Raw genomic sequence first — 11,480 nt, forward strand, 5'->3', positions numbered from 1 at the left:
AGGGCTCTTTCAGCTAAGCTGTGCGGAGGAGATGGTGGCAGTGCTGTGTGCTAATGCACAGGGCTGCTCACTGTGAAGTCTAGAGAGAGATCTCAGCAAGGCAAAGGGCTTTTTACACCTCACACTCTCTAAAGACTATTCTGTGCAATAGGCTTGGAAAAAACAGGCTGTTTTTAACAATGGCTTCTGAGGACAATTTCAGCTACCTTCTGCCCGGCCACAGTGAGAAGCACAGGCGGGCCCGCAACTGGACGGACGGCGAGATGAAGGCCCTGCTCTTCGTGTGGGAGGAGCATCACAACGAGCTGAAGATGAGCAAGAGGAACGCCAAGGTGTACGAGAAGATGTCCCAGCGGTTCCTGGAGCTCACCGGGGAACTGCGCCACAAGGAGGAGATCAAGATGAAGATCACCAACATGTCCTTCCAGTACAGGTAACCGGAGTTTGGTTTGTTCAGATTGTGCGTTTAAGGTTTGAACTCTGATAGGGTCCAAGCATGAGGCCCTCTCGCTTCTTCTTCCTCCTGTTCTGGAGGCCGTTCCCTGGATTCCACCGTTCCACCACAACGTGGGTCGTGACCCGCCCTCTCTTATTTCTCACCTCCCCTCACTCTCCAGGAGACTCAAGTGCAACAGCGAGGAGGCCAGCGAGACTCCTGATTGGCCCTACTTCAAGGCCATCGAGACCATCCTGTCCAAGCCACCGGACAACGGACGGCTCAGCTCCTTTGAGTTCCACGCGGCGGCCGGGGGTGGGCCCTCCACCTCCTCCACCAAGTCCTCGGAGGGCCTCATGGGCCAGGGGCCCGGGGCCCGTGGCGGGGCCGGGGGCCTCATGGGCTTCCTGCCCGAGTACACCGGCTCCTCGGACGAGATGGAGCTGAAACAGGAAGTGATCGACTCACTGAGCTCCGACAGCGTCCAGTCGCTGGACTCCAGGCGAGTTGGTGGTTTGTGTGTGTGTGTGTGTGTGTGTGTGTGTGTGTGTGTGTGTGTGTGTGTGTGTGTGTGTGTGTGTGTGTGTGTGTGTGTGTGTGTGTGTGTGTGTGTGTGTGTGTGTGTGTGTGTGTGTGCGCGCGCACATATTGGCCGTTTAGGTTTGACCACGAGGTACAGCACCCCCTGTGGTCAAAGCGGTACCGCACCGTAGCAACGTCCACGCTACACGCTTTTACCCGATTCCAGGACACAGGGTGTGGTTGTAATCAGTTTATTGAGTTTTGACTGCATGATAATAGAGCAGGTGTAAGGGTCAGGGTTAGCTTTCGTGCCAGCCATCTTCCGGGTGTTCGTGTGGTCGGGATGGCTGGTTCAACCTGTGTGCACGATTACCCAATGCCTCACGCCGGTGCAGCCTCACACAGCACCAAATGTCATACTATTTTTCGGCCGTTTCCCTTACAAAGTACGTACTGTTCCACACAGTATGTGTACAATTGGGACATAGTACAGGTGATGTCACTGATTAGCACACCTGTAGTGCCAACCATCGACTCTCACAGGCTCAGTCGATGTTACGTATCTTCTGCTGCGCAGAGGAATGTGGAGCAGAATAGTAAAAAGAATGCTGGCATGTATTGGGACATACTAAATATTTTTCTGGCATACTTAATAGTATGGTAGTATGGGTATTGGAGTCCAATCTGTCTGACTCTGACCAGCAATCAACCTCACACACTCCAAACCACACACACACACTTTTTGGTGACCTCCGCACACTGCATTGACGCCCGTGTCTTTGGTACTGGTTTGGTGGTGATGACTCGAAACTGTAAGAGAATATATCCTCGGAAAATGAGGCGGAAGAATAATAATTAGAAAACCACAATTATTTGAACCACAATTATAAATATCTTGATTTAATTTAATTTAACTTCATTCATTAGTATTATGTAACACAAAACACTGACTCCAACCAAATTTTCCAGTTCCAGCAAATAATTGTTTTTTTTGCATAACCACAACTCAAGCTAGAGTAGTTTTCTTTTGGGTAATCCAGTCTGACTAAACTTGATTTTTGAAAATACCCAACCAAAGAAAACCTGGCTTTTTTCTTTGTCAGAGCATTTGATTTATCGACTGCTGTCAGGATGTCAAGAATATTTTGACAAATATATAAAAATCGATAACAAACGGCCTACCCTAGCTTTAACCTTCACACACATGCCATGTGTGTGGCGTCCCTTCACGTCAAACAAATGTTCAGTATTTTTTTTAACAAAACTCTCCATGCCTCCCTGCAGCTCCCGTCCGGGGAAGAGGAAGCGTGCGGACAGGAAGCTGGTGTCCATGAAGAGGAAGAAGCTGCGTCTGATGAGGGCCATGCTGCAGGAGCAGCGCCGGATGAGCCGCTCCATGGAGGAGAGCAGCCGGGAGGTCCGCCGCGCCCTGCAGCAGCAGAACTTCCTCCAGATCCAGACCCTGCAGCTCCAGGAACGCATGATGAACCTGCTGGAGAAGCTGGTGCAGCCTCCTCTCCCGGGCTCGGCCGCACCTTAGGCCCCCGGGCGGGAGCAAAGACCTGGGGAAGCCGTGAGAGTGAGACGCCGCCCCCCCCCCCCCCGGTGGGACGAAGGAACGCCCTGGAAGAGGTTCGACAGACGGACTCGCAGGATGTTCTCTTGTAGATATTTCTAGATGCATGGGAAGGATGGGCCAGTATGGAGAGGAGGGGCCTTTTTGAGGGCAGTCCATTGTTCATTTATCCCCGATTCATGCTGAAGATAGTCTTTGATTGCGTAGGCTGACTTAAAAAACAATGGTTTCATTCAAAACATTCTAAAAAAAGTAAAAGTAAAAAAGTATTTTTATTTTTTTTAACACAATTGTTCTATATGGAAAAGTGTATTATGTATTATATAGAGAAAGGTTATGGGCATAGAGGTGACTCTGGCAATGGCTACATGTTTTATTTTATCAACACAGAGATCTTGCTATAACATTTAAACATTCACCCATAACCTACATGTACATTCAGGGCACACTCACACTATGCCCATCTGTACAGTGCGTTTGCCCCCTAAAGTCTAGATCGTTGGCCAGTGTGAGCACGCCATCCGTACTCAAGTACAGTTAAATTCCGTGGCCGCAGTACACTTCGGAGAGGTGTGCTCAGGGGCAAACGTACTTGAGTCCGGTACAGGGCAACTTTTCAGCATGAGCATGATGTGCTGAATATTACTATATGCTACATTTTATGCAATGTTAAGCCAATAAATCATTGAGTCACCACTGTCTACTGTCATTCTAGCTTTTGACCGATTATGAAGTGAATCTGTGGCTGGTATAAGCACAATAGGATCTTTGAAGGTGTGTCATGGGTTCTGTAACATAGTGCCTGGGCCGTTGCTAGCCTTTGACCAGGTGCATTGTTAACAAGTGGAACAAGGTCAAGTCAGTGCATTTCATTTCTACAAGGCCAATGATACTGTGTATCGTTGTCAGAATACTGTTAGGTAGGTATCCAATGTACCTCTGCACTGCCAAATACAACTGTATTGGAAAAAGATTCTTCTTTCTAACCCTAATCAATACACCTGTGTAATATTTAACTTCCTTATGGTTTGTTGTGTATTATTTGTAGTACTACACGTTGCAACAAAACAATGTAACCACACGATTAACATATTTTATTAACTTTGTTACAATTCCCAATGTTTACTCAGGCCATAGTGTGCGTTCCCCAGGCCATTGTATTCGTAATCCATGACCACCACGTTTCAAACTGTCAGTGCCCGATAACCCACAGCCAATGGGATCACTTCAAACATTTGAATATTGAACATGACAATCGCCCCGATTGGCCCAAGGACGTGTCACGTGGCCCGTAGACGTTACGGTGTCATGGTTACTCTGAAAGACGCTTTGTAATCCCCGCAGTCAATGGAGGGGGTGGCGCTCGGTCTATATGCACTTCCACACCGAGGGGGGATACTTGGGGGAAGAAAAAAGGGAAACTTTAAAGTTTCGATGCAAAAAAATGTACACGTGTAGATTCCCGTCGTTGTAAGGACACTCGGACACCTCTTGGAAAGTTGGACCAAACTCCAGAGAAGCTGAATAGGTAATTGTACTCCGCAATGTGGCTCTTGTGAAGCAGCCGCTGTGCTGTGATTTGGTGATTTCGTTTTTTTTTTCTACAAACTTTAAACTTGAATAAACCTCGGTGACCCGGTTAAAGTCCGAGGCCACCGGTTAACACAACGCGTGCCTGGAGTCTAAACAATATTTAAAAATGGGTTAAATAAAGAAATCAGTGCACTGAAGTGGGTGGTGTTTACGTCATTCTGAACAGGCGGGGGGCTGCTGGGTGGGGGTCTTTGATTGAGCTGTTCTTGAGGAGGCGAGTCCAGCTGGCACTGTTGTGGGGGTTGTGTGGGTGGAGGTGCCGAGGGGGCAATTCGTTTAAATGCAATCTGTCGAATTTAGAATAACCTTGTCATTCCTTGGTCAAAAATAAAACAATGCCTAGGCAAAGAAAGATTGCCAAACATTGGAATTTATGTATTATTTTGGTTAAAATTGCATGCTTGATTAAAAAAAAAAAAGCATGATAAAAATGAATTCTAAATGACGATGTTGTTGTTTCAATCGAAATTCAAACCCTGCCTCTCTTTGTGTACACTCAGGATGACAACAGCACCTCGGTGTTGGCACTCAAACCAAACAAACACAAGTGTCGCGGTTCCCACAGGAAACGCACAACACCGATGAGGATCATGGGCCAGCCTGAGGGCGTGCGGAGGCGTCTCGACCTCGAACTTAATCCTCCCCCGGGGGATCTCAGACACGTGGAGGTCGTCCGCGGCCGGGCCGGCTACGGCTTCACCGTGACGGGCCAGGGCCCCTGCCTCCTGAGTGCCATCCTGGAGGCCGGTCCCGGCGCCCAGGTGGGCCTGAAACAAGGGGACCGCCTCATGGCTGTCAACGGCGCCGACGTGTCCAACGCCCCCCACGAGACCGTGGTTCAGTTGATTGGCACCTGCAACGGCCCCCTGCGATTGGCCGTGCTGGCGGAAGGGCGGAGCCCGGGGACGCCCACCATCGGTGAGGACGAATGCGATAGAAAGGATCTTTACCAAAAGGCCAGTGTGTTTCGCACCATTTCGGACGGTCCGGCCCCTCCATCGGTGTGTAGCCCGGGCCTGGCGGCTGAGACCAAACCCCGGCCGGTGTCGGAGCCCGACATGTCGCGCTGGGCCCAGCAGCTGGACTCTCTGGTGGAGCAGGCCCAGGAGGAGTGCATGGAGGACGGGGACTCGGCCTGCAGCGACCCCGAGGAGGAGGCCGGTGCGGACTGGAGCCTCCTGAACATGACCATGGTGGTGGGCTACCTGAGCTCCACGGAGCTCCTCCTGAGCACCGTGGAGTCGGAGGACTCCTGCCTGGAGGCCATCCGCCAGTGCATCCGTCAGCTGGGCACGGAGCAGGACACCCACACGCTGGTGCTGATGAAGGTCATGTTTGACTGCGTGCGCCTCTGCGACGACGCCGGGGCGGTGCTGGCCGCGTTCCCCGCCGAGAACCTGCTGCTGGGCGCCGTCTGCGCCGAAGACGCCCGTTTCTTCTGCCTGGTGACCACGGCGAACGTCTCCGACGTCCGGGCCCCCCAGGAGGGCCCCCTACGGGCCTCCTGCCACGTCTTCTTTGTCGACCCGGAGCTGGGCTGCCACCGGGACCACATGGCGATCGCCGGGCGTTTTGGGTTCCGCTGCACCCCGGACCCCGACGCGGCGGGCTGCCTGGAGTTCCCGCCGGCCCCCCAGGATGTGCTCCACTTTGTGTCGGTGCTGTACGGCGACATGGGGGAGGCCGTGGAGCGGATCCGCGTCAGGCTGGACGCAGAGGCCCTGCCGCCGGCCCTGGAGGAGGAGGAGGAGGGCCAGGGCACGGGCAAGCAGGGCAGCGCCAGCAGCACCGGAGACAGCGGCATTGGGAACGCCTCGCCCCCCGAGGAGAGGACGGACCGGGATTTCCCCCCGGCCGAGGCGCCGGGTGGGAGCCACACGGGGGTCCACCTCCCCAGCTGTCCCTGGGATTACCCCGCAGATGAAGAGCTCACACCGCGGGGCCGGGCCCAGACCACCCCCAGCCTCCACTGTAATCCTGACAGCCACCTGGACGAGGGATTCCCCCTCACCGAGTCCCTGCCCGGGCCGGACGCGCTGAGCGGCCTCTACGGAGGCCCGCCCCCCAGGCTCGAGTTCCAGTTCAAGCCCCCGCCGCCTCCCCTGCCTCCGGGGAAGAAACAGAACTTTCTGCGGGGACCGCTCAGGAACAGCCAGAGGTGGTTCTCCAGGCAGAAGGGGCCCAAAGGACCCAGCGGGCCCCCAGAGCCCCAAACGGTTCTCCCTAACGTCTGGCCCTCGAGCGTTAGCCTTGCCGGCATTAACGCTAACTTTCTGCCCCCGCCCATGAGCCACATCAATACGGACGGATATGGTCTGGGCAACCCGAATGCGATGCTGCCGCCCAAAGAAGACTGGACCAGAAGGTTCCTCGAACAGAACACGAGACACCGGAAGGAAGGCCACAACAAAGTAAGAAAATAGAGTATGGAAGATCCATACGGACCTATATTTCCTATGCGTTTCTTCTTAAAGGTGGAGTGTGTCAGATATGGTGGCATCTAACGATGAGGTTGCAGATTGCATCCTACTCAGTTCCACTCCAACCCCTCCCTTTCCAACGACGTAGGTTAAGCTACGTGGCCTGTAGTGGCCGTTAAGCTGCCAATAGGTGATCCAGAATGATGTCATGGTCTACGACGGCGTTGAGTAGCCAAGTGTCATGTGATCAGTGATTTGTAAAATTGTATTTATTTGTCTGTAAAATGGTAGGTTATGGTTTACAAGTAAGATAGGGGAATATGATTACGAATTAAAAAAAGGTTTGTTTGTTGTAGGCTACTGTAGAAACTAGAGGCTCCATAGAAGAGGACCCTCTCCCCATGTAGATATAAAGGGCTTATTCTAAGGTAACACAAACGATTCTTATTTGTATGGGATTATACACTAATTAAAACATAAGTTTGAATATTATATTCCATTTCTGCCCTTTCAACTAGATGCCACTAAATGCAACATACTGCACCTTTAAATGATATCCTTCGGCTAAAGCATTAATTTCCTGTCACGGATTAAAAATCATTTTTATCAAGAGATTAAAAAAATGGATTAGGGTTTCACATTTTAGGAAGCTCATTTGAAAAACCACGTGTTATCAAGTTACGTTCTCAACGCATTTTGCAGGATATTATATGCTGACCGTTCAATAGCGTCATCGTGTTACTACTCACTTTGCGCAGTGAGCCTATAACATCAGCTCCTGTTACCGCATGTGTTAAAGTTGTGTTAAGCATTCACACCAGTCCAGGAAGTATAAAATGTTCCCTGTGAGTTCCCAGACACCGGCCGGGTGTCACGGCTGTTTCCTGCTGCCAGTGAATGTGAAATACAATAGCACCGTTTCAACGGTCCATGTCGGACACGTGGGTGTGAACGGAGCTCTAGACGGCACCTGTTGTATGTCAATGATGTCATTGTCATGAAAACAGGGCAGTGTAGTCCGGTGCAGTTCTCCTCGTTGTCCACAAGAGGTCCCTGTTTTGCTATATTTTGCTCCTTTCTGGCACTACTGAGAATACACAAAATCACTTTAGAGATGTATTAGTCTTATTCCGTTTATATTCAAAATGATTTGAGTACAAATCTTGGCAGTTGGCACAACACTTCAACTTCCACTGGTCAATGGTAAATGAAGAACACCTAATCCTTAAGTGCTGGACACAGACCTTCACCTTCTTTAGAAGTATGACAACCCACCCCCCCCCCCTCAAACAATACCATCCACTCTCATTTAGTTTGCATATGTGTTAATTTATTATATATGTATATATGTGTTAAAGTAACTGAACTTCAAAACCCCTCTCGTTTCTGGCCACCAACACAATCAGATTAGAAAGAAATCTCGCACAGGAAGCCAGCCAGGAAAATTACAGGGTAGAGCCCATGTCATACGCCGTAATTGCCCGCAATTCTTCCTCGTCTCTGCTCCCAGCAGCGGGTTCAGCTATTCTCAACGCACGACACTGGGGGGGGGGGGGGGGGGGGTGCGAGGGCCAAAGTAATGAACACTGAAGCGTGCTCGGAGGAGGGGATAGGAGGAGATGGAACGGACAGACGTGTGAGGATCTTTCTGTGGTTTTTGTTCCATTCATATATAATGACTATCCTGTTCGCCTCGTCTCTTTGCTCGGCACTGGGCTGGCTGGCTTAGTCTAATTCCAGGGGGCTCATTGGGTGACATGTCTGACTTGAACCCCAGCAGGGAGGCGGGGGGCGGCGGGTGGGGGGGGGGGGGGCGGTGGCATGTCCCGGCTGTGTGACATAACCTCCCATTAGCTGACAGGCGGCAGGCCATTTGCTGCTGTTGCTTCTTCTCCGTGGCCGATCTGATCTTGGGATCTGTAACGTCTCGGCCTTGGCCAAATCGCCATTTTTATGTCATTTTGGACGTGTTAAAAAGTTCCTGGGAAGCTTAGTGCTGCTGTATACCGATTCTTAATATCTGCGCGGTTGTTAAAATAGTTTGAGTCTTGATATATATATATATATATATATATATATATATATAGCTAATTACACAAAGGTTTGATTAGACAATGTTGGAATATGGACAGAAATATCATTGGTTCACAACATTTACATTTACATTGAAGGCATTCAGCAGACGCTTCTATCCGAAGCGACTGACCATAGGTGCACTTGTGTCAGACGAAAGAGAAACAATATGTCGCTGACGGTACAGTCAGGATGTTTATAGAACAAGTTCAGGAAATTGCCTGATGTCGCAACGTCATTATCCTCCATTAAATGACACGGACGTAACTGAAATGAAGGGATGGTTACTGAATGATGTAACCTGCTCTCCCTGTGGGGGGGTGGGGGGGCCCGGCCCTTGTTGTGTCCGGGGTGTTGATGTGTGTGTCACTCACTGTCTCCCTCCCTCGCCATGTTCAGGGCCCCAGGTCCTGGAGCAAGGGGGCCCGCATGTCCGGCCGGCGCCCGGGCCAACGGCTCAGCATGGCGCGCTCCCTGGACGACCTTGAGGTAGGCCACACTGTGTGTGTGTGTGTGTGTGTGTGTGTGTGTGTGTGTGTGTGTGTGTGTGTGTGTATGTGTATGTGTGTGTGTGTGCGCCTGTCTGTCTCTGTGCTGTATTTAGTTTTTGTTTTCACGTCCCCTTTTCAAAAGCTTTCAAAAATATCGTATGCTTCCGATTCAGGCTCATTTATTTCCCTGCACGGATGAAAACACTACAATGTGGTTTGTTTAGGGACCGCCCCCCACTCCCTCGATTTTTCTTTTTTTTGTTCGTTTTCCTTTATGTTTACTTGACAGCAGTCCTCCGTGGACTCATGAACGAACGTCCATCCGCAATGCAATGCACCCGTTGCCGAGTGCCTGACATCATTCCCTGCCCCGTTCTCGTGGGCAAATGCACAGGAAAGTTTAGTCCTGTGCCACTGGCATGACGCCAACACCCCCCCCCCTCCCCCTCCTCCTCCCTTCTCTTTCAGCTCCATTTTCTACTCGTTCCCAAACCTTTAATTTCCTTCGCCTTGAACTCGACTCCGGCGTTTTCCTCTTCTTCTTCTGCTGCGTCGGTGGCAGCGAGACCTGGACTGACAAAGTGCTCTTTGTGGCCACCTCCGCGGCCCCCGGCCCCGGGTGTTTGTCCCCGCTAATGAGCGCTTCCACCGCCGCCGAATGGCGTGCCGACAGATTCTCATGTCGGGGGTTGCCATGGGATTCTTCCAGGCACCCCTTTGATGATCTGCGCTCAGATTCTATTCTTTGTTTTCGGTTGTTGTTTGTTTGCTCTCTCGCTCTCTCTCTCTCTCTCTCTCTCTCGCGCTTTCTCTCTGTCTCTGTTGCTCTCTCGCTCTCTCTCTCTCTCGCTCTGTCTCTGTCTCTGTCTCTGTTTCTCTCTCTTTCTCTTGGTCTCTCTCTCTCTCTCGCTCTGTCTCTGTTGCTCTTTCGCTCTTTCTCTCTCTCGCTCTGTCTCTGTCTCTCTCTCTCGCTCAATCTCTATCTCTCTATCTCTCTGTCTCTCGCCCTCTGTCTCTTAATCACAACCTCTCCCTCTCTCCCTCTCTTCCTCGCTCAATTAGTCATGTGCACAGAACACGCGTGTTATTGACATTCAGATTCCAATTAATGGATTGAACACAACCGCCCACGACATGCATATGTCTTGCAGACAGACACGCACGCGCGTACACACACGCACAAAGGGTACAGCTACAAACAGAAGAACATTAAGTACAGAGACATGCATGAATCACAGCCACAAACGGACACACCCACAGAACACACATTACACACTTGCCCGCCACAAGGCTCCATGTTTAGAATCCACACACACACACACACACACACACACACACACACACACACACACACACACACACACACACACACACACACACACACACACACACACACACACACACACACACACACACACACACACAGCTTTCATTTGTGTGTGACTACATTTTCCGTGGCAGCATTCGGCTTCCCTTCATGCCTTCACATTATTTATGCATTCATCGTTTCTGTGTTTTCGGAATTGAATCCGCAAAAAATATATATTTTAACATAATCTTATGCCGAATTGCACACTTCATCTTTTCCTTGCTCCTGCTATCTTGCGTGTCAGCCTTAGGTTTCCCCTCCGAGGGTCTTAGTCCATGTGTGCACATGAGATACGAAGAGGCTCTTTGTGTTGTGGCGGTGTGGGCATTTATCGAGCGTTAGGGTCAGGTCGCCTCCCTGCCCTGTGGAGACGGTTGAGAATGCAAACATGTGGTCGTATCTAGGTAACCGTTGATCACGGAATGGCAAAACCTGGAAAAATCCAATGCAGGGTGAACCACGTGATCCACCGCATGCAAGATCATCATCGGGTTGAGTTTCTGCGTAGACGGAACGGGTGGGAATGCAGTATTTTCTTTCCGTGGTGGTGGAAGTCTATCTGGTCCACATCCTCTTGCAGGCTGTCGCCTCCTCTGGTGTTTGTTCTAAAATGCACAAATGCATCACTCCCACGTAGAAACGTGTCTTGAAGAAAAATGTCCGGCACATCAAGTGTGTTACAGCCGTGTTCGTGTGCGGTTCGGCTTGTTTTGGTAAACTTGGTTGTGCGGGCACTTAGCCTAGATTCTGTCGCTGCTCCGGTATTGAGTGCAAATGCTTGATTGTTCTCGCTCAGGGAATTCGATTTGGATAACATGCGCCCTGCTGCTTGAGTGAACAAATGTGAAACGCAAGAGTGAGTATCTGAAACGGAAACGGCAGGCACGTTTCACTTTCCCTTCCCGTCGCCTGAGGGTCGTCTCGGAAGCCGCAATAACAATATTAGCAACACACACGCTTGGCTTCCAGCGTGCCCTATTGCCCTCTCTCCGGTAAGCAG

At 50.8% G+C, this 11,480-nt stretch overlaps 2 protein-coding genes across 2 annotated transcripts in view; both read left to right on the top strand.

Annotated features, from left to right (window-relative positions):
• Positions 1-179: 179 nt before the first annotated feature.
• msantd1 (Myb/SANT-like DNA-binding domain containing 1) lies at positions 180-2,498 on the top strand (the record flags this gene model as incomplete). The annotated part of the gene is made up of 3 exons (XM_084487516.1): positions 180-433; positions 618-938; positions 2,243-2,498. 3 exons carry the CDS (start codon positions 180-182, stop codon positions 2,496-2,498), a joined length of 831 nt encoding a protein of 276 aa, XP_084343642.1.
• A 1,415-nt stretch (positions 2,499-3,913) lies between these two features.
• Positions 3,914-11,480, top strand: part of LOC311368731 (regulator of G-protein signaling 12-like) — a 10,297-nt gene continuing 2,730 nt past the window's right edge. The window contains exons 1-3 of the mRNA XM_084487517.1: positions 3,914-4,062; positions 4,628-6,538; positions 9,020-9,109. Of these exons, the coding sequence (XP_084343643.1) occupies positions 4,709-6,538; positions 9,020-9,109 (1,920 nt within the window). The 5' untranslated portion in view covers positions 3,914-4,062; positions 4,628-4,708. The remainder of the gene's footprint in view (positions 4,063-4,627; positions 6,539-9,019; positions 9,110-11,480) is intronic.

Source organism: Micromesistius poutassou (genome assembly GCF_964030765.1).
Source record: "Micromesistius poutassou genome assembly, chromosome: 23".
Classification (NCBI taxonomy): domain Eukaryota; kingdom Metazoa; phylum Chordata; class Actinopteri; order Gadiformes; family Gadidae; genus Micromesistius; species Micromesistius poutassou.